This window comes from Lithobates pipiens, unplaced genomic scaffold, assembly GCF_037356315.1.
Source record: "Lithobates pipiens isolate NorthernLeopardFrog02 unplaced genomic scaffold, aLitPip1_a1.2 Scaffold_25, whole genome shotgun sequence".
Taxonomy (NCBI): domain Eukaryota; kingdom Metazoa; phylum Chordata; class Amphibia; order Anura; family Ranidae; genus Lithobates; species Lithobates pipiens.
This window is the reverse complement of record NW_027507787.1, coordinates 223,477,151-223,501,114: the sequence shown is the minus strand read 5'-3', so window position 1 is coordinate 223,501,114 and position 23,964 is coordinate 223,477,151. Positions and strand designations below refer to the sequence as shown.

Genomic DNA, 23,964 nt, shown 5'->3' with positions numbered 1-23,964 from the left:
CATGGCTCCCGCTGCTATCAATCTATCCAACGAGGACCCAAGACAGCGGCTGGAGCTGCTGGACTTGTTCTCCTCGCTGGAACAATCGGGTCCAAGTAAGAAAAAGGGTGGCTCTGGGGGGGCTGATGCAGCACAAACCCACAGTAGTTTGCTAGCAGACAATAGGTGTGTTAATTAGCACAATTAACAATGGGTGAAAGATCCTCCAGACTAGTAGACAACAGGAGACCCAGAGCTTTCCAGATCTCATCAATCAGGGATCCTTTCACATACATCTGTCTACTGAGTCCCAAGCTGGCAGAGACCATCATGACCTCCTTAATAAGGTCCTTTTGCATTACATAACAGAACATCTTTCTAAATGCTTGCAGCTCCCTAAAATGCCAGGGCCCATAGTCAATAGGCTAGCCTTCAGTCCCCTCCAAAAGCTTCTGTCCTGGGTGAGTCTATCACAGTTACCGACCTAGCATCCAGCACCGACCCAGCATGCCCTCGGCCAGTGAGGTCACAAGGAGGTGGACATTGTGATTGATGATGGATCTACACCAAGGCACTTTTTTTTCATTTCTGTTTTTTAAATAAAGGACTTGTCCAAAACTGTCTATTTTTACACTACACTTATTTTTTTGGTGAATGAGTAGGGTATTATGAGTAAGGGTACAATGTACCCCATACTCATTCACATGAGGGGGGGGAGCCAGGATCTGGGGCCTCCTTGTTAAAGGGGGCTTCTAGATTAGATGCAGACCCCCACAACCACTGGCCAGGGTTGTGGGGAAGGGGGCCTTGTCCCAAAGCACCCCCCCAATGTTGAGGTTATGTGGCCTGGTATTTTTCAGGAGGGGGGGCTCGCTCATCCCCCTCTTTCCTGACCTGCTGGGCTACATATTGGGATATGGGTCTAGTATGGATTTTTGGGGGGGATCCCATGCCTTTTTAAAAAAAAATTTGGTGTGGGGATACCCCTTAAAATCTATACTACTGGGGGAGACCTCACACCATTTTTTTTTCTTCATTTTTCATTGCCGATTTTTTTTTTTACATTTAGCTGTCAGCTAATGACTCATTGGTTGTTAAAGATGCGATGGCAGCCTGCTCCTTAACAACCATGACAATTATGGTTGTTAAGCTGCCGGCGTCCTAACAACCAGCTATTTACACCCTGTGTTAAGGATGCTGGCTTCTACAGGCTTTCACTACTAAAATATTTCATAAAATAACTGTCGTATATTAGTAGCTTTTTTTAGTGAATGCCAAAACAATGTTTGAAAAACTCTGTGTGGCATCTTACCACATACTCGGATGCTGTAAGATACCACTTTGTGAATGGAGCCCAAAGTTTTTTTTACCAAACTTTAACTTTATAACTATTTCTCTCATAGACTTACATGGTGAAACTGCTGTCAAGCTTTCGCTTACACCCGGAACATCATCATCACTACGTGTATTTGTTTTCATCTTACTACCAAATGGAGAACTTGTTTGGGATTCAACAGTATTTAAAATACAGAGGTGTTTCAAAAATAAAGTGAGTCAACGGGTCTTTCTCTCTCTCTCTGTGTTAAAGTGATAATAAATTATCACTTTTTTTGTCTTACTTACCTAGAAATTCGGAAACTCAAAATAAGAAAGAAAATCCAAAAATTCCAAAGAACGAAAATTTCAAATAATAACTAATAATAACTAACTATCAAATTATAGGTATTGGAATTTCCTTTCAAATTTGGCGATTAGTGGACTTGACGAATACAAATTTATCTGAAGTTATGAATTATATGAAATAATATTATATACCTATAATTTATTAAAAATAGTTAAGTAGTTATTAGTTATTATTTCAGATTTTCCAGTTTTCGTGTTTTGGGATCTTCGTATTTTCGTGCTTATTTTTGGATTTTCGTTCTTTTGAATTTTCGTTCTTATTTTCTAATTTTCCGATTTTCTAATTTTCGGATTCTCTCATTTCGAATTTATGAATATTCAAATTTAAGAATATTCAAATTGACGAATTTTCAAATATTCAAATTTACAAATTTTCAGATTTTTGAATTTTCAAATATTTGAATTTACGAATATTCAGAAAAAAAATTTAAACAGGTTTTCATTAATTTGGATATTTACAAATTAACAAATTTGTCTGAATCCGTTACAAAACAAATTCAGAACTAAACAAATTACATATGTCTACCCTGACCTCAGATGAGAGTGGGTAGAGGTCCCTTGCTATGATGTTAAACAGTTTTCTATGGACAATGAGGGGATGCGTTCTTGCATAAACATGGACATTATATCCTGGATTCTTTACCTGGTAGGGCAGAGCTTGCTCACTATTTGATATTATGTTTACATCTGTGACCTGGTAAGGGTTGATGTGACATTACTTTTGCAAAGCGACAACACCGATACTCTTACAACTGGAAATGGAGGTGCTCTTACATTAGGATCTTATGGAACCACTGTCAAGCTTACATTGCATTTCCTTTAGCACAACATGCAGTCCACTGTCTACATGTTACAGGAATTTTAAAAAAATTGCAGTGACCCTACTTGGAACCCTGCTGGGTGACACCTCCATTCTCACAAATAGGGTATCTGTTTTTTTGGGGCCTACTGCTCCCTAAAACATTCCTGGCTGCATTTTAGCTCGTTAACATATCTATAGGAGCCTTGCTCCTGATCATGGTTTAAGTGGATCATATGATACAGAGAGGGGAGTTCCCCTATAGAACAAGAGCCAATGCCTTCTGTTAGTAATATCTGGTGTGCTACTCTGTGTGGCACTCCTAACTAATGCTAGGCCCAGTTAAAATTCTTCTTGTTATAAGTGGACTTTATGGCCGACCAAGGCAAATACAGCTCAAAATAGTCCACTTAAGTGGTTGTGTATATTTGCAACTCTTTATCTAATGCATTATGTAACTGGTATGTGTGTGCCCCTAACATGGTCTGGTTTAGCATGTACCCCCACATTCACTATCTGGGGTAACTAATTGGTGATCTAGTAAATAGCTTTTCACTACATACCTTATTCTCTACCCTTCCTCTCTTTCTGAGCCCTCCGATCCCCCAGGTGAGTCTACAAAGACTATTTTCTTTGTCTTCCCCTTCTTTCTTTTTTTTTCCCCTTCTACCCCCTCCCCTCCCACTCTCCTTTTTATTTTTTTATTTTTTTTGTTTAATACCACTAATTGCTGACCATTATGACAGGTATCTGGGTCTTGTGGGTTCAATCTATGATTCTTCTATAATCTTTGCCACCTACTGTGCTCCTAATTTGGGTCAAACCGAATACTTTACACGTTTTCTCAGAGTATTTGACTCTCTTACTCACGTTATTAATCACGTTAGTGTTTAGTGGAAACTCAAACTCAGTTATGTATCTTCAGAAGGATCCTCGTGATCCAAGTAACCATACTGCATCCAAAGTGGATATTTCCATGGCCAGGAAGTTTCGTTCTCATTTGCCTTAGTACAGTCTTGCAGATGTTTGGAGGGAAAAGCATCCTTCTACTGTATCTTATAAATTTCACTCTAATCCCCACAACCCATTCTCTCACAAATGAATTAATCATACTTTTCACCCCCTAACAGACAATACATCTATCATCCCTATCCCATGGTCTGACCATGATATAGTGGGCTTGAGATTTGATTTACCATTGACTGATAAGTCTGGCTTAAGCTTAAGGAACTATAAGGAACTTCTTTGATAGTACCTTGTCCCCCTGAGAATTTCCTGTGCAATCCCAACACAATGGTGGTTATTTCCGAAAGACAAATCCACTTTGCACTACAAGTGCAAAGTGCACTTGAAATTGCACTGCAAGTGCACTTGGTAGTGCAGTCGCTGTAAATCTGAGGGGTAGATCTGAAATGAAGGGAAGCTCTGCTGATTTTCTCATCCAATCATGTGCAAGCTAAAATTATGTTTTTTTTTTCCTTGCATGTCCCCCTCGGATGCACAGCGACTGCAATTTCAAGTGCACTTTCAGTGAAATTTCAAGTGCACTTTGCACTTGTAGTTTGCACGTGTAGTGCAAAATGAATTTGCCTTTCGTAAATAACCCCCAATGCTTTTGAGGATGTCAAACAGATGGTTATTTAATGAGGAAGTAAATTCTGATTGGTTTTACTTCCTGTTTGTTTCCTTGCAAAGGTAAAGCATAATGGGCTACTATGCATTGCATAGTAACCCATTATGTGTCACTTACCTGACACAGGAGCCTGCAATGTCACCGCTGTCCCCTCTCCCATAAAGCATCCATCTTCCTTCTGGGTATCGTGGCTTCGGTGCTGTGATTTGGCCGGAGCCCCGATGATGTCACTCCCATGCATGTGCGCAAGAGCCGCCACTAATGGCACGATCACCGTTAGAAACGTCACTCTCAGTGCATCTGCCCGCCGTTGTCTACGGGGCATGCCGTATCCATGCACCGTAGACATCCATGATACTGTGGTCAGTTACGTGCCTCCATCATTACGCAGTTTCTCCCTCTCCCCCTCCCTCCCTGCCTGTCAGCTCGGGAGCCTGGGTGTGAGCCATCTCCTCTCCACCCCTCCCCTCTTCTCTTCTCCCACCGCTAATCCGCTGTGTCTGTAAAAATACCAATTACAAATCCTGGAATCCCTTTCTGTTACAGCAAGATAAACTGTGCAGTGTCGGTTTTTTTTTTTTTTAATTATGCAGCAAAATACCCTATTTTGGAGCGAGAGAACTGGGAGGTCACATGACTGCACAGCAGCACTGTAAATTAAGGTATTTTGCTGCATAATTCTTAAAAAACACATACACTTCAGAGTATAGTTTTCTGTAATACAGGGGATTCCAGGATTTGTGGTTGGTGACTTTACAACCGCTTGAAGTATCATCGTGACAAGGCAAGTGGAAGAATGCTAAAGATGAACACTGTAATGGGTAAATCCTTTAGAAATTTTCCTCCAATTCCCCCCCCCCCCCACCCCCCTCTATTTTTCTCCTCTCCCTCTCTGGGGGTTAAGTGGAACCAGAATAGGATAAGAGTGCCCTAACCCCATCTCTTTCCATCCTCTATCCCCTATCCTACATAATATAGCCTTTGGGGAGGGGGATTGTTCAATCCAGTTGATCTCCCTTTATTTTATTACTATTGCTCCAATTTAACACTATTGGGTAAGTGCAGTATTTCCTGCCTTTTTATTGTTAGAGATTTTTTTTAATTTATTGTATGATTTATTACTGAAGCGCTGCATTTAGATTGATACCAATTTTATTGATTTATGAACTAATATAAGAGCTGTTCATACTTTTTAAAATTCCTCTATGAAGGTCAATGTATGTGGTATTCTTTTTATTATTGTCTCCAGCTTTTACATTTACCTCTTTATCGCTGTTCTACTTTTTAATCCCCAGGTATCTGTTGGGTTCTCCCCTGATGAGGTCCTCCCAGGATCAGATGTGTCTCTTCAGGTTCAGGCTGCTCCTGGCTCTCTCTGTGGTCTTAGGGTGGTGGACAAGAGTGTGGTGCTAATGAAACCCGAAGCTGAGCTGACTAATGAAAAAGTAAGCCAGTTAGTTGCCAGTGTGTTCTTTGTGTATTACTCCAGAAATATTTTACAGGAGTATTCAGGGCCCTAAAATTATAACAGGGTATGGAAATCTTCCTTGTCACTGATGGAGATGTTATTTATATACAGAAAAAAGGAGATTCTTAGGGCCTCTTGTCCTGCAGGATGATGAGAACTTATCCAGTAGACTGTTTAAAGGCACTAGAAAAAAAATAGAGGAGCTATAGTAGTGGATTCAACATGTCCTCCAGTTATGTCTGGTCATACTGTAAGACAGTTGCAGCACGTCCATACGGGGCGCAGGGGCACCGCCCCCTGATCCATTTGCCCGGCCCCTAATTTAAATCCAGGGTGCCAGATGCTTGGATTCCAATAGGGTTTTTTTTTAACCACATGATTAAAATATGAAGCTCTAATTGGCTTTAAAGGATGCATGTGGCCAATTATAGCTTAGGGGGTTTAGTACACTCCCCACATTATGTAAGGCCGCCTGCACAGCGGCCTTGTTTCGTGTGTTGCGGTATTCAGAGAGAGAGAAGGATAGGCAGGGACAGTGTCTTCTTTTCTTGTGATTGAACCTAGCGCAGTTAGAGTTGATATATTATGCCTCCTGCACAGTATACAACTGAAGCTACCCCAATTGCTGGTGTTGTTCTGTTCCTATACCACAGGCAGCTGCAGCAGTTACAGTTGGTGTATTGTGTCTCCCGCACAATATACACCTGAAACTACCCCCAATTGCTGGTGTTGTTCTGTTTCTGTACCACAGGCATGTGCAGCAGTTACAGTCGGTGTATTGTGCCACCTACACAGTATACACCTGAAGCTACCCCCAATTGCTGTTTTTTTCTGTTCTTATACCTCAGGCATCTGCAGCAGTTACAGTCGTTGTATTGTCCCTCCTGCACAGTATACATTTGAAGCTACCCCCAATTGCTGGTGGTGTTCTGTTTCTATACCACAGGCATCTGCAGCAGTTACAGTCGGTGTATTGTGCCACCTGCACAGTATACACCCGAAGCTACCCCAATTTCTTGTGTTCTTCAGATCCTATACCACAGGCAGGCAGCTGCAGTAATTACAGTAAGTGTACTGTGTCATCTGCTCAGTGTGCACCTAAAGCTACCCCAATTGCCAGTGTTCTCATCTCCCTGCAGGCCATTAGTATGTCTGGAAGGCCAACAAGGAGAGGCAGACAGTCACGAGCCAATAAAAGAGGGCAAGCAAGCTTTGTATCTAGAGGCAACAGCGCTGGTCGTGGACGCGGTGCATCGTCATCAGCACGTGGCCATGGGACACGCTTGTCCTTATTTTCCTCAGCTGGACGTGTTGAGCTGCATCATGCCGAAGACTTGGTAGAGTGGATGACCAAGCCCTCCTCATCCTTCTCATCCTCTCTCACCCAGGCTCAGGGTATTGGCAAGTCCTACCCCAAAGCACCCTCCCCATGTTTAGGGCACGTGGCCTGGTATGGTTCAGCAGTGGGGGCACTCTCTTGTCCCCCCTCTTTTCCTGCATCCTGCCAGGTTGCGTGCTCGGATAAAGGTCTGGTATGGATTTTTTGAGAGGACCCCCTATGCCGTTTTTTTTTTTTAATTGTCGCGGAGTTCCCCTTAAAATCCATACCAGACCCTTTGGTCTGGTATGGAATTTGGGGGGACCCCATGCAATTTTTTTTTTACATTTTGGTTCAGGGTTCCCCTTAATATGCATACCAAACCCAAAGGGCCTGTGTCACATACCTGGTGGTAGAGCCCGACCTGCAGGAAGAGACCTCTCTTGCGGCTCCAACTCGAGGGCCCTGGTAGAGTATGCAGGTAGCACAAGAATCTGGAGTGGCACGAGTGCCTGGCAGGATCAACAGCAGCAGAGGGGTCTGGAGCCCAGGAAGAACTTGTAGCAGGATCCCCAGCTGGATCAGGAGAAGGCTGAGACCAGGAAGGAACAGAATTAGCAGGCAGGTGCAACAAGCTGGAGCAGAGCAGCAGGTGGGTAGCTGGACCCGGAACACCGATGCAGGAACTCAGGCAGAAGCAGGACTTCAGTTAGGAGCTGGAACCACAACTGGAGGTAGAGCAGCAGACAGGCACCAGGAACAGGATGCTGGCAGCAGAGCAGTCAGACAAGCCGGGTCGGAGGTCAGGCGGTCAGCGAAGGTACCAAGGATCAAGCAGGTGGATAGTCAGACAAGCTGGGTCGATAAACAGGCAGGCAGCAGAAGTACCAAAGGATAAGCAGAGAGGAAGTCAGACAGGCCAGGATCAGGTGCAGGCGGATAGCAGGAGTGGTAGGTGGACAAGCCGGGTCAACAAGTCACAGAAGGCAGGTTCTCAGAATCAGGATACTCGCACGCTGTAGATCAGACAGCAAGAACTGAATGTGACAGGCCGAGTTAAATAGCCCGCCTGGCGCCAACAGGTGCACGCACAGACACGCACACGCGAACGCGCGGCGGAAGATCGAAATTGATTCCTGCTGCCAGGATCTTCCTGACAGCCTGGTAATGGACTGGGGGAATCCCATGCCATTTTTTTCAATGACTTTTATCTGTATTGCCGGGACCGACAATTCATTATAGCTGCTAGTACTTTTAAATGAATTTATTTACTTTAGAAATGTAATTTTGTGCAGGGGCTGTTCTAAACCCAGTAAAAATGCGCCACTTTACAGGCATACTATAGACAACCCCAGGTACGAAATTTAAAGGAATATAACACTTTTATTGTTTCACTTTAAGCATTATTAAAATCACTGCTCCTGAAAAAAACGTGTTTTTTTTGCAGGGATCCATGTCTCCTGGGGCAGGACCCAGGTTCCCAAACACTTTTAATGGCAATAACTTGTATATAAGCCTTTAAAATTATCACTTTTGATTATTCATGTTTGTGTCCCATAGGTTTTAACTGTGTTCGTTTGTTCTGCCAAATGTTTTGCCTGTTCGGTATGTTCTGGTGCGAACCGAACTGGGTGGTGTTCGGCCCATCCCTAAATGTGGGGCGGGATTAATGTACAAAGTAAAGGAGCCCATTACCTTGGAGAAAGGGTAAAGAGACGTTAAGAACCCCTTACCTGTTGTCTTGCATCTCACAGAATTATTATTTATGTAGCAGATGGTGAGATTGGAAATACCAGTGGTGTGGCTAGAGTTGTGATAGACCTAGGGAACAATGCAGAAAGGTGCCCTGCAATGCATTTGTCATGGGCATGGCCATATTGCACCTAACAGTGGGAGTGGCTTAAAGGGGGATGATTCGTTGTATACACTGCTCACATATGCCACAGTCTTGTATGTACATTATTTATTTCTCATAACCTCTGCTAATTCCCATTTTTTTCCAGATTTACAATCTGTTTCCTTACTCGGATTCTGGTGACTATGACTATCGGATCCAGGAGAAGGAAAGCTGTTATCATTCAAAGTATTCTACTGCAAGGCCCAAAGGTTCTTTTGATGCATACAGCCTATTAAAGGTATGATATCATAGTATTTGTTGTTCACTCGTTTAGTCGTGTCTGACTCGTCATGACCTCATGGACCATAGCACGCCAGGCTTTTCTCTCCTCCACTACCTCCCAAAGCTTGTTTAACCGCTTCAGCCCCAGAAGATTCTATCCCCTTCCTGACCAGAGCACTTTTTGCGATTTGCCACTGCGTCGCTTTAACTGACAATTGTGCGGTCGTGCGATGTTGCACCCAAACAAAATTGATGTCTTTATTTTACCACATATAGAGCTTTCTTTTGGTGGTATTTGATCACCTCTGCGGTTTTTATTTTTTGCGACAATTTTGAAAAAAACACATTATTTTTTACTTTTTTGCTATAATAAATATCCCACAAAAATATATTAAAAAAATATTTTTTCCTCAGTTTAGACCAATATGCATTCTTCTACGAATTTTTAGTAAACAAAATTGCAATAAGCAATGACGGCAATCAGCGATTTTTATCGTGACTGCGACATTATGGCGGACAGATTTTGGCGTGATTTTGGGACCATTCACATTTATACAGCGATCAGTGCAATTAAAAAGCATTGATTACTGTGTAAATGTGACTGGCAGTGAAGGGGTTAACCTCTAGGTGGCAGTATAGGGGTTAAGTGTGTCCTAGGGAGTGATTCTAACTGTGGGGGGGGGGTGCTGTGTGTGACACATCCCTGATCAGCGCTCCCAATCACAGGGAGCTGTGATCAGTGACAGTCTCACTAGGCAGAACCGGGAAATGCTTGTTTATATTAGCATTTCCCTGTTCTTCCTCTCCGTGAAATGATCGCGGGTATCCCCTTGGATATCGAGTCTGCAGGATCCACGATCATGCTCACGAAGCTCCTGGCGGCACGCGTGTGCCCACAAGCCGCCTCTTAAAGGGCAACGTACAGGTACATGATTCTGCCTGTACGTTTCCTTCTGCCGACGTATATTGTCGTGAGGTGGTCGGGAAGCGGTTAACCACTTCAGCCCGGAAGGATTTGCCCCTTTAAAGTGGAGTTCCACTGCATGAAAAAAAAAAAAAACATTTGGAGAAATTTTTTACTGCCTCCTTAATGCTGTTGCTAGGGGGTCACTTGTAATCTGCCTCCTTTGGCGCCTGGGCTCCTGACGTAACTTCCCTCGGCACAGAAAGGGAAATCAGCTCTCCCCTCTCCCTCTAGGCAATCATCTGTGACACGTCACAGGTCCCAGATGATTGCATGGCCATTCACGACACTCGGCACGGCTGACGCATGAGCAGTGGGTCCACAAAGCCGGCACGGCCGAGTGGAGGGGGAGACGAGCGGGGCTTTGATCCCCCGCATCGCTGGACCCTGGGACAGGTAAGTGTCCGATTATTAAAAGTCAGCCGTCTTTTTTACCCACAAATAGAGTTTTCTTTTGGTGGTATTTGATCACCTCTGTGGTTTTTATTTTTTGCGCTATAAACATAAAAAGACCAACAATTAAAACATTTTTCTTTACTTTTTGCTATAATACATATCCAACAAAATATATATAAAAAAACAAATTTATTCATCAGTTTAGGCCGATATATATTCTTTTCCATATTTTTGACAAAAACAAATTGCAATGGGTGTATATTGATTGGTTTGCGCAAAAGTTATTGCCTCTACAAACTACGGGATAGATTTAGGGTCTTTTATTTATCTTTTATTGTTTTTACTGGTGATGGTGGCGATCTGTGATTTTTAGCGGAACTGCGACATTTCAGCAGCCAATCTGACCCCAAATAACACTTTTTGGGGACCATTGACATTATTACATTGATCACTGCTAAAAAAAAAATGCACTGATCAATGTAAAAATGGCACTGGCAGGGAAGGGGTTAACACTAGGGGAGCGATCAAGCGGTTAAATTTGTTCCCTGGGTGTGTTCTAGCGGTAGGGGGGGATGGGCTTACTGGAACATGACAGGGATCATAGTGGTCCCAGGCGGGTGTGGTCCTTTTATGAAAAGGGTGCTGTGCAATTTTGGGTTTGAATTTTGACTTGAATTTGAATCGCCCATGACCCGGTGAACAAAACCAAACTGCAGCCGGACATGTGTGAACCTGGCCTTATTCACAGACCTATAAATGGTGAAACTAATTAGAGGGGTAGATGTAGTCATAAGTATACCATTTAAAATAATACAAATACTAATTTAATATTGCTGTACTCCAGGCTGACAAATAACTACACAAGTGGAACAAATATAAAAATATATAAATATTTGAACTTTTGTCTCATTGTCCCCTGGCCTCCGTGAGCCTTGTCTGGCTATGAAGACCGATCTTGTTAACAATAAAAGGAGCCTGTCAATTGTGCTAGAAAGGGGCAGGATAAGCCTCTCAAAATCTGGCCTTACATATAGTCCAATATTTGCTCTTGTTTTGGTAGTAAATTGTTAAAGAGGAAGTAAACCCTGGTGGATTTTTTCTTCCTTTCTTCTTCCCTGCAAAGTAAAGTCATAATGTCCTAGTATGCATTGCAAACCAGCACATTATGTGACACTTACCTGCAAACAAAGCCCTTGTTATCCCCACTGTAGACCGAATCCATGTTTACCCCTCTTCCTTCTGGGGCTGAGGACTCTGGCTCTGTCACTGGCCGGAGCCGCGTGACATCACTCCAGAGCAAGAGCCGCCGGTCACGGCACATGCTCCCGAAGAAACAGCACAGGCGGCCATTCCTTCAGAGCACATGCACCGATGACATCATCGGTGCAGTGTACAGTATATATCTCCTAAATGGCGCACATTTAGGAGATATTTATAGTACCTATAGGTAAGCCTTATTCTAGGTACAACTTACAAAGGGAGATTTGCAACCTTTAGTCCCATACAGAAGTAGACATGTGTAATTTGTTTAGTTCCAAATTAGTTTAACTAATTTCGACAAATTTCCTGAATTTGGAAATATCCGAATGAAGGAAAATCCGTTTTATTAATTTTTCCAAATATTCATAAATTTGAATATTTTAAAATTTGTAAATTTGAAAATCTGAAATATTAACTATCTAATAATAACTTAACTTCTACTAACTATTAAATTATAGGTATTGGAATTTCTTTTCAAATTTGGCTGTTAGTGAATCTAATGCGAACACACGATCGGACTATCCGGAGGACTTAATTCGGCGGACAAACCGCCGGACATTGCAGCTGAGGTCCGCCAGACTTTTCCCGAATGAAAGGACCTGCCCACACACAACCGGACTTTTCCCACACACAGAGAAAAGTCCATTCATTTTGAACGTGGCTCCAGGTAGCTGGGACTAGCGAAGGAAGTGAATGTTGCCACCTCCACCGGCAAGATTGACACCTCACTAGCCCCGTCGCCTGGTATGGATTTAAAGTGGAAGCCCAATGCCGAAAAAACAGCGTGAGGGTCCCCCCAAAGTCCCCCATAGCAGACACTTATCCAAGCAGGCAGCCCGGCCAGTCAGGAAAGGAGGAGGGGACAAGCGAGCGCCCCCCCCCCCCCCTGAGCTGTACCAGGCCGCGTGCCCTCAACATGGGGGGGTGCTTTGGGGAAGGGGGCCCTGCAGCCCCCACACAGTTTTTTCGGTGTAGGGCTTCCCCTTTAAAGCCATATCAGGTGACGGGGCTAGCGAGGTGTTAATCTCGCAGATGGAGGCGGCGACATTCACTTCCTTCGCTAGTCCCGGCTACCTGGAGCCACGTTCAAAATGAATGGACTTTTCTCCATGTGGGCAAGTCCGTTCATTTCAAAAGTTCAGCGGACTAGCACACAGACGGGTGGCAGTCCGGTGGACAATTTTGAGTCAAAACTTCTTTCGCTGGAGCCCACACACAGGCGGATTGTCCTGTGGACTTTGGTCCACCGGATAGTCCGATCGTGTGTACGCGGCATAACAAATACAAATTTATCCGAAGTCATGAACTATCCAAAATAATGATGGCTGTATCTAAATGAACGGAATGTAATGAATTATTAATGATAAATAACAATAATAATAATAATAATAATAATAAAAACATATTTTATTAATATTATTTATTATTATTAATTTGTTATCTTCCATTCGTTTAGCTGCAGCATTTGTTATTTTGGATAATTTGTAACTCTGGATAAATTTGTATTTATTACGTTCACTAACAGATAAATTTGAAAGGAAATTCCAATACCTATAATTTAATAGAATAGGAGAACACTTATTTGGGAGTCCATGGGGCTGCACAACCCAAAAGTATACAAAAAAATTGAAAGATTTCCCCAGGTGTTTTTTTAGGCAGCAAAAAGTTTGTAAGACGATAATTATGTAAAAATCTTTTATTAGGTCAGGAAATAAATGATAGATTCAGATATATAATACATTTAGTTTTAAAAAACAAGCTCTGGTTTAGACACAAACAACATCATAAAACATCACTCAAGGACAACATGGTTTGCCAATTACATTTACAACATTACTATCCACATGAATATTCCAATACATTTCGACCCTTTCATTTCTGGTCTTCTTCAGGGGATTTTTTTATTCTAGGGAAATATATCAAAAAATTCAAATTTAAGGCATTTGACAGTATACGAAGCATTGTTTAAAAAATGCAAATTGTGCAAAGGATATATCTCCATATAGATTTTAAATCTAAACCGCATGTGGTTACCTGCGGAGTTCCCCAAGGGTCAGTGCATGGCCCGATTTTATTTATTCTATATCTTACTCCCTTGGGCCATATTATAAATCGTTATAATATTTCTTTCCATTGTTATGTTGACGATACAAAGCTTTATGTAAAAGCTGCAGCTGAAACTCCTTCAGTGCAGTCGCCCCTTTCAGTCCTTACCGCCTGTCTGGAGGAGATAAAGGAGTGGATTGAACAACATTTCTTGCAACTAAATAGCTCCAAAACTGAGTTTATTATGATTGGAACATCTCACCAGATTAAATCATCCCTGATAACAAGTATTGCCTTTTCGGGCTCTAAAATTCCAGTTTCGTCTGTTGTCACTAATCTTGGTGTAAAAATGGATTCCCAACTCACTTTTGAAGCTCATATAAATCAAGTATGCAAGACTTCTTTCTACCACCTTTGTAATATCTCTAAACTTCGTCCTATCCTTTCTTTTTCCGATGCTGAAAGGTTGATTCATGCCTTTGTCTCCTCCAGGCTGGATTATTGCAACGCACTTCTCATTGGGATTCCGAGAAAGAGCATGCAGAGGTTGCAATACGTTCAAAACTCTGCAGCGAGGATCCTAATGAGAGTGTGGAAGCATGAGCATATCACTCCAATTTTAAAATCTCTTCATTGGCTGCCGGTCTCTACAAGGATTGAGTATAAGGTCTCTCTTCTTGTCCATCAATGCACACATGGACAAGCTCCACCTTATCTTAAGGAACTTCTTAGATTGCAAAATCTACCACGTTCCCTTCGCTCAACTAATTTGAATTGTTTAGAGATTCCAAAAACTAGGTTGAAAACCATGGGAGATAGGGCCTTTTGTGCTGCTGCCCCACGTCTGTGGAACGCTCTGCCTGATAGTTTGAGGGTTTCTCAGTCTACTGAAAATTTTAAAAAGGGGTTGAAGACTTTTCTTTTTAGCAAATGTTTTGTAAATTAAGCGGTTTGTTTGTTTTTATTGTAATTTTGTAGCACTTTGAGGTCTTTTGATGGAAAGTGCATTATAAATAAAATGTATTATTATTATTATTATTATTATTATTATATACATAGAGGTATATTTACCATTGGACAGATTAGAGAGTGTGGATGTATCGCACAAACCAGATTGCTAAAAAACATTTGCGTTCAGTGATCACATCGTCTCTGCACATCCCCTCCACGCCCTCCAGGTGAATCCACACTCCACCGGGCTTGCAAGGGGCCACGTTGTTGGATATTCAGAAATCTCAATAAATAGTCATCAGGTATTCTGTGAGTGTCAAGTACTGCTTTGTGACTCCAGACTGGCTGGTACTGAATAAAATATTAAATGCATGTTAATTTGAATTACCTATTCATTTTATTACATAGTTTATTCATTTGTTGGGTTAATTTGAAAATTGGTTTCAATTAGCTTTAAAAAAAAAATTTATGAAATTATTACCCAATTAATCAAAGTCTAAGGTGGGTGTGCATTATTTGAAGTAGTGTATGTTATGATAAGAGAATTAAGGGTATGGGAATATGATTTGAACGTGATATAAGACACTGGAAAACTGGTGTTGAAAAAAATAATGAATCAAACTGAAAAAATATAAAAAAAACTTGACAGTGATTCTATAGATCACCTCAAGATCATTTGGGAGCTGCAAGTTTATTTGGTATCTACATTAATTACCCATTACTTGCAAGTGGCAGACCCCTCCCCACCCCCCCTCCTGCCAGTCCCTGCCGCCATGATAGCGGTATCCGCGTGGTCCCTTGCGCATTCCGGAAGGCACGAGCCCTGCCATTCAGGGTCACCTCCGACGCAATTGCATGATGTCACGCACACGAGCGGGGAACCCACACGTATACGTGAAAATGGATTCCCAACTCACTTGACATGCCCAACTCAATGACAATCCGGCAGTGATCAGGGGACGCCGCCGGCATGAAGGAGGCTCCTCCCCACAGTGGCCCTAATGAAGGGACTCAACTGTGGGAGAACTGGGGAGAACCTCAAAGTAATTGCGTCTCCCCACCGTGCTCGGAAGCTGGATGGAAAGGAGGCACTCACCCAGTGCCGCAGAGCTGGACGTAGCGGTCCATACAGGATATATACTGAAAAGCAAACCATTGTATTAAACATACAAAACACAATACAAAATAGTTGTATTGTTTATTTTGTCTGATCATATATTATATTATTTGGTTTTATTATTATTAGAAGAGCTAGAGGTGTATTTTGTTCAACCAATTTGATGAAAAAAGTGGAGGAAAAACATTGTCTTATTCCACCCCAGCAGTTGTCTTCTCCTATACTTAAATAGTTGATTCTAACTATTTAAGCTGAATGCAGGTGCCTTTTAGTGTTGGCTATTTACATTTATTTACAGCTCCATGGCACTTGGTGGGTGCCTCCTTTCCATCCGGCTCCCCGGCACGGTAGGGAGACCCAATTACCTTTTGAGGTTCTTCCCAACCTGTGTTTCCCACAGTTGAGCCCTTTCATTAGGGCCACTGTGGGGAACCTCCTTCATGCCGGCGGTGTCCCTTGATTACAGCCGGATTGTCAGTGACGTTGCGTATACGCATGGGTTCCCCACACGTGACATTGTGACGTCATGAAATTGCGTCAGAGGTGATAGCAAATGGCGGGGCTCACGCCTTCTGAAACACCGAGGGGACCATGCGGATGCCACTATGACAGCGGCAGGAACTAGCAGGAGGGGGGATTGGGAGGGGTCTGGCATCTGCAAGCAATGGGTAATTAAAGTAGATACCATATAAACTTGCAGCTCTCAGATGATCTTGAGGTGATCTCTGGAATGCCGCTGACATTATACAAGAAAGATGGAGTACCAAGTAAGTGCAGCGTTTTGAACACACCAGACTGGCTGATATCTGTACCCTGCTGAATATCTCATTTACTCATATTTCCCATTTCAGAGTGTTTTACAAGCCAATTAATAGACTGTCATTTTAATTCAATATAGACATGGCTTTACCCTCAAACACTTTCAAAAGTCGTATTAAGCGTCATATACTCCTTGTTTGTTTGGCACTCCATACGAATATCTAATTTACTCATATTTCCAATTTCAGGGTTTTTTACAAACTAATTAATACACTGTTATTTCTTTATCGTACATCACAGGACACAGAGCACCATAGTAATAACTATATCGATTATGGCCACCTTTAGGTGAATGGACACTGATATAACCAAAAAGGAAACAGGAAGTGCCCCTCCCTATATAACCCCTCCCATACTGGGAGTATCTCAGTTTTTTTGCCAGTGTCTAAGGTGTTGGTCACGGTTGATGAAGTGCTAAGAGAGCTCCACTAAGAAATCCCTGACGGGATCAAGGAGCTGTACAAGCCATCCATCTAAAATGCTTGAAAGCCAAACGATGGTACCCGGGCCTTGCGGAAGAAGAAACAAGGTTTTTGCCTGTAATGCTTCTCCTTGAGAGATGGACCCTGGTCCCCGGCACCTTGGTCATGTTCATACAGCCAAAGAGTTTTCCAGCAGGGTGCTGTACAGGTCCGAGGCAGTGGACCCATAAAAGGGGACCCAGTCCTTGAAGGTCTGGCATGTTACGGCCCGCTGTGATGGGTGAAAGCTGGATCTGTCCGTGATTATTTCCAGAAGTCCTGCGGCCGGATCAGGTAAGTCAGAAAGATTACAAGGAATGTATATTTTTATATTTCACTTGGTCTTTCTGGTGTGAGTATGCGTGCCTTGCCTGTGTTGAACCACTAGAGGGGGTAAAAGCTACATACCTGACTCCAACATTCCATGCTTCCCCTGTGTGTGCTCAAGTGTTAGCAAAGGCTGCAGCATTGCTATTTTTTTTTGCTCTGTCAGCCTTCAGAGGGTTTTGGGGGGACCATCAACCATCAGAGAGGTCAGGTTCCCCCTGTTCCCCATGGCTTTGGCTATGGCTGGTTTGGAAGGGAAAATCTCTGAGATGTTAGCGTCTTCCTCCCAGGATGTGAAAACGAGGCAGACCCCCTTCTCCTGCCCTTGACCTTCCAGTATTGGAGCAACAATGGGCAGATGATATTGGGGTATCTTTGAGAGAAGGAGGTTCAGGTGACTCCTCTTTGGAGGATTCAAAGTCTGAAGAACCTTTCTCAATTTTGCAATCACAGAAATTGATAATCCAATCCCTTATGGACTTGGTTCATTCTGGATATAAGTTTCCACCTGCAGAGGTGGAGGATGTTTCCTTTCCCTCCTTGGATTCGCTAAAACCCCCACAGGGTTCTCATGCATTCCCTATGCACCCGTTACTGAAGCAACTGTTTTATGCTGATTTGGATCACCCAGATAAGCAGTTTTCTCCCCTAAAAGATTTTCCATATCCTATGGAGAAAAAGTTCTCATAGAGATGGGATTTGCCAGCTGTAGATGTGGCTATCTCCTCTGTGAACAGGAGTTTAACTTGTCCAAGTGGACAATGTACAAGTATTTAGTGATCTAGCTGTCAAGAAGTTGGAATCTGTACTTAAGGCCTCATTTGTTGTAGCTGCTGCGGTAGTACAACCTGCAGTGGCAGCAATAGGCATCTGTCAACCCTTCAAGAAGAATTCAAGCAGGTTTTAAAATAAAAAAAAGTAAAGTTCCTGCTCAAACTGAAGAGGTCCAAAGTTTAGCTGAGCTATCTAGGGCCCTATACTTTGCAGTGGACGCTATCAAGGATTTTATCCAATGGGCGTCTTGATACATACGTGCTGGATTCTGTGGCTAAACAGCTGGTCAGCCGAAGTACCATGCAAGAAGCTCTTGGCTGGGTTTCCGTTTCATGGAGAAAGGTTGTAACCTTCTCCTTAGATGTCTGGGGCAATAGCCTCTAGGAAGTCTTGACTGCCTCCACCATCAGGGGGCAAAGGATAAGCCTCATAACCAGACACAGGGCTACAAAAAGCCCTGGAATCAGAAGTCCACAAAACAAGCGTCCCAAGGATTCCCTGTGAAGGGGTGCCCCCGCTCAATCGAGTGGGGTGAAGACTGCAGTGGTTGTCAGAAACTTGGCAAGAGGAAATCCAAGACAAGTGGGTCCTCTCTGTAGTAGCCCTATGCTACAAACTAGAGTCCAAGAGTTTCCACTATTGCGTCTTCTAAGATCAAGCGTTCCCAAGGACCCAGTAAAGAAAAAGTCCTTATTTCTGGCACTGGACCGATTACTGTTTCAGAAAGTAATAATAGAGGTTCCCTCAGAAGAGAGGGACATGGGTTTTATTCAAATCTTTTTATGGTACTAAAACAAAATGGAGATGTCAGACCCATTCTAGATCTCAGAAATCGGAATCACTTCCTAAGCATTCACTCCTTTCAAATGGAGTAGATTCGGTCAGTTGTTTCCACCCTACAGGGAGAAGAGGTTCTAGCATCCATAGATATCAAGGATGCATATCTACATGTGCCAATATTTCCCGCTCACCAGAAGTTTCTGCGGTTTGTGGTAGAGCAGCACCACTTTCAGTTTGTGGCCTTGCCTTTCAGGTTAGCCACCGCTCCCCAACTGTCCTGTGCTACCAAGACTAAGGGACTAAGGTATAGTAATAATAGCATACCTAGACGACCTGCTACTGGTAGATCAGTCAATAGCAGGGTTAAATCAGGGTTGGATTCTCAATCTAAAGAGATCATCCAGCCTGGTCATAGATACAACCCAGGAAAGGGTGTTCATGCCTCAGACAAAAGTCAACGCTCTAAGAGAGCTGGTGCAGGTGGTCAAGGCAAAGAAGAGTCCTTCCATTTGCCCTTGTATGAGATTACTAGGGAAGATGGTAGCTTCCTTCAAAGCGGTTCCCTGTGCCCAGTTCCATTCAAGACCGTTGCAACACAGTATTGTGTCTGCTTGGAACAAACAAATCCAAGCCTTGAATTAGCCAATAAATCTGACTCCAAAGGTATGCCAGGGTTTCAATTGGTGGTTGATAACCAGGAATTTACAAATGGGGAAATCCTTCATTCCAGTTTCCTGGAAACAATAGATGCCATCTTTTGGGGCTGGGGAGCAGTTCTAGAAGAGACCACTGTTCAAGGGAAGTGGTCAGAGTTCAAGAAGACCTTGCCCATCAATATCCTAGAGATTCGCAGGATATGCAGGGACCGTGAGAATGGCAGTAGAGTATTTGACTCTTCCACCTTGTCTGGACCTGCTGTCGCAGGGACTGGTATTCCATCCTGCCTTACAAATGCTAAATTTAATAGTGTGGCTATTGAAGCCCACATTCTAAAAAAGTGGGGGCTTTCAGATTCAGTAGTAACCACCCTGATTATTGCCAGAAAGCCAGCATCCAGGACCATTTATTACAAGGTCTGGAAGGCCTATGTCACTTGGTGTGAAACCAAGGGTTGGCATCCTCGTAAGTATGCCATAGGAAGAATTCTGGCCTTTCTACAATTAGGAGTAGAAATGAAGCTGGCCTTGAGTGCAATCAAGGGTCAGATTTCGGTCTTGCCAGTATTTTTCCAAAGGCCACTTGTGTCCTGTGATGTACTCCAAGAAAAGGATTTTACAGGTAAGCTGTTATATACAGACATGGCTTTACCCTCAAACACTTTGAACATTCGTATTCAGCGGCATACACTCCTTGTTTGTATGGCACTCCATACTCTATTTTAGTTCACTCAACATACAGTTTTTCTCACTAGCAAAGGCACTATATGCACACCGTCAAGTTTTTTATATCTTTCAGTTTGATACATAATTTTTTTCAACACCAGTTTTCCAATGTCTTGTATCATGTTCAAATCATATTCCCATAACCTTAATTTTTGTATCATCACATACACTACTTCACATAATGCACACCCACCTTATACTTTGATTAATTGGGTAATAATACCCAATTTCCCATTTGATAAAAAAAAAATGTATGCTAATTAGAACCAATTTACAAATAACCCAACAATGTAATAAAATGAATAGGTAATTCAAATTAGCATGAATATAATATTTTATTCAGTACCAGCCAGTCTGGAGTCGCAAAGCAGTACTTGACACTCACAGAATACCTGATGACTATTTATTGAGATTTCTGAATATTCAATAGCATGGCCCCTTGCAGGCCCAGTGGACTGTGGATTCACCTGGAGGGTGTGGAGGGGATGTGCGGAGATGATGGGGTCACTGAACGCAAATGGCACTCACTGTGAATGCGCACGCTGCGCACTGTGACTGACATGTGGAATGTCATGGGGTCACCTTCACTTAAAGCGGGAAGTTCCATTTTTGGGTGGAATTCTGCTTTATAACAAACTTGTCACAAAAAAATTCCAACCACCAGCTTTGTCCAAGGCTCCCACCCTCCAGGCATGAAATACCACATGGCATGTCACCTGCCTCTCTACGGTACAGTACAAGGTGCTTGAGCGGCCAATCACCAGGCCCTTATGCCATCATACAGGGCAGGCTGTGTGCCATTCAATTCACAATTATCACCAATAATGAGTCGTCCTGTCTTTTAATATGACAATAAAAAGCATTTGGGCTTAATTATGAGAAGTTTCCAAAGTTTCATCTGATTCATTCTGATCACTGGTTGCTACAGGCAACAAGAAATGTTCTCTTTAGTGCAGTTTTATACATTTAAAAAATAAATTGTTTCCTCTTCTCTTTCAGCAAATGAAGTTAAAAATATTTACAAGTGCAGAAATTAAGAAGCCAGAGGAGTGTGTTCCGTTGATTATGTATGCTACCACTCTGGATGGTAAGCAGATTTTTTTCTACTAAACCTTAGACCTTAGACCGTACGCTGTTCTGAGTGTTGCTCACATTTAATGCCATAGGCGTTCAGGAATGTTTGCCCCAAACATGGGAATTCTGGGGCACCTGCACTTCCAGAGCACCCACAAACACTGTGATTTTATGCTGTATAGGCTTAATCATCTTTGTGCATAGGTCTTAATATCCAAAATAGGTGCAGTGAGGCAGTACAGTATACAACATTACTTAGGACAATGGGTCTTAACCTTTGTAAGAACAGAGTCTGCCCCAAGACATCAAAAAGATTTAATTAGGTAGACACAATGACAATTTAAATAGACACAATTACAAAAAGTATATCAATAATTATATCAATAAAAAATAAAAATAAAATAAATAAAATAACATAAAAAAGTTTATTAATAGTTATGTCTATCTGAACCTTCTGTTGCACTACTGCTATGTGCTTATATTCACATTGTTTATAACGTCTCTGGGTCTACTCTGCTTTCGCCACATGTGTGACTATTACTTTGCTCTTTTTTTTTTCTCCACTTAAGCCCCGGACCAATTTGCAGCCAAAGGACCAAGTCCCTTTTTGTGATTCGGCACTGCGTCACTTTAACTGACAATTGCGCTGTCGTGCGACGTGGCTCCCAAACAAATTTGGCGTCCTTTCTTTCCCACATATAGAGCTTTCTTTTGGTGGTATTTGATTACCTCATAAAATTCTATATTTTTTTACTTTTTGCTATAATAAATATCACCAAAAAATATATAAAAAAACATTTTTTTTTTCCTCAGTTTAGGCCAATATGTTTCTTCTACATATTTTTGGTAAAAAAAAAATGCAATTAGCAATTATTGATTGGTTTGCACAAAAGTTATAGCATTTACAAAATAGGGGAATAGGGGATCGTTTTATAGCATTTTTTTTTATTTTTTTTATTTTTTTACTAGTAATAGTGGCGATCATAAATTTTTATTGTGACTGTGACATTATGGCAGACACAGAAAAGATATATATGAGCACCTGCGCTGTTATGGAAAATTAAAAACGTAAATGATGGTGTTGCGCTCCCAGAGTGAATGTATTAATATTAAAAGTGATGAAAAAATAAAAAAAGGAGAACAAGTCTCAAATATAAAGGGTCATGCTGTCCAAAATTGCTACTCTACTGATACTAGCCACAATAAAGTGCTGATGTGCTCAATCTTCACAGCAATCCACACATAATCATCGCAATTTAAACAGAAGAAAAATTAACAATATAAATAAAGAATAATATTCATACTTATAAATATCTCGGTAAAAAATATTAATAAATACATATACATGAAAGACAGATTAAATAAATTGATAACAGTGATATACAGATAAAAAATAGCCAGTGTCACTCAAAGTGAAAGTCTATATAAAAAGTGAATAGCGTCCTCCAAACAATAGTTTGGCAGACACATCGGACATTTTGACACATTTTTGGGAACATTGTCATTTATACAGCAATCAGTGCTATTTAAATGCACTGATTCCTGTGTAAATGACACTGGCAGTGAAGGAGTTAACCACTAGGGGGCAGTGTAGTGTTATGTATGACGTTATGTGTTTTTTTTATTGTAGGGGGCGTGGCCTGGCATGTGATGTCACTGATCGTCCTTCCCTATAAAAGGGAAGAGACGATCGGTGACAGCCACACAGGGAAGCACGGGGAGAGGTTTGTTTACACAGACCTCTCCTCGTTCTTCAGCTCTGTGACCCGATCGCGGGACACCAGTGGCGATCGGGTCCACTGGTCCCGCGGCCATGGTCACGGAGCACAGGACCGAGTCGGGAGCGCGCCAGCGGTGGCGAGCCCCCGACCCATGGCTGGGCACTTAAAAAGCAATGTACAGGTACATGCATGTGCCCAGCCGTGCCATTCTGCCGACGTACATCGGTGTGAGGCAGTCCTTAAGTGGTTAATATGTTTTTTGTTTTTTTTTGCATTTCTGTATGTGCATACCAAGTGCCTTTATGATCATCATTCCTTCTAAAAAAAATTATAAAATGTTGAACATAATGGCGCATTCGCGCGGCTAACTGAGCGGTACATGGCTGCTTAGAGCTCCGTGGATACCGGGATCTGACAGCTAATAACGGCAAGTTAAAGCAGCACACCGCTTTACAAAACTGTTACATTTGTCACTGAGACATCAGGGCACATTTTGATACATGTACAGTGGGAAAAAATCTAAAACTTTGAAAACCCAAACATCGCTGACTGGAACTACTGCTAAAATGGCGGCAGCATCACCCCCCCCCCCCCCCCCCCGCAATACTTCCTGACAGAAAAAGACACAAATAAGGATTTCTCCCTCCACACAGAAAGTTGAGACGGATTTTGATTTTGGAATGACTCCCATTACTTTACAGAACTCTCCTCCTGGCTCTGACTTGTTATGTCAATTTGAGAGAGTTTTACAAAAGGCTTTACAAAACACCTCAGATACAATTACTGAGAGACTTACAAGAGACATTCGTGAGGTGGGCCGTCGCACATCTGTCCTAGAACAGAAAATGGATGAATTGGAAGTTATTACAAATAATCAAAATGAAGAAATAGAA

The 23,964-nt window shown here is 42.3% G+C and overlaps 1 protein-coding gene across 1 annotated transcript in view; it reads left to right on the top strand.

Moving 5' to 3' along the window:
- The window catches only part of LOC143930914 (alpha-2-macroglobulin-like protein 1), a 204,609-nt gene that overhangs the window by 99,213 nt on the left and 81,432 nt on the right, over positions 1-23,964 (top strand). The window contains exons 15-18 of the mRNA XM_077455600.1: positions 1,383-1,528; positions 5,390-5,539; positions 8,884-9,015; positions 21,276-21,363. Coding sequence (XP_077311726.1) covers positions 1,383-1,528; positions 5,390-5,539; positions 8,884-9,015; positions 21,276-21,363 — 516 coding nt within the window. The remainder of the gene's footprint in view (positions 1-1,382; positions 1,529-5,389; positions 5,540-8,883; positions 9,016-21,275; positions 21,364-23,964) is intronic.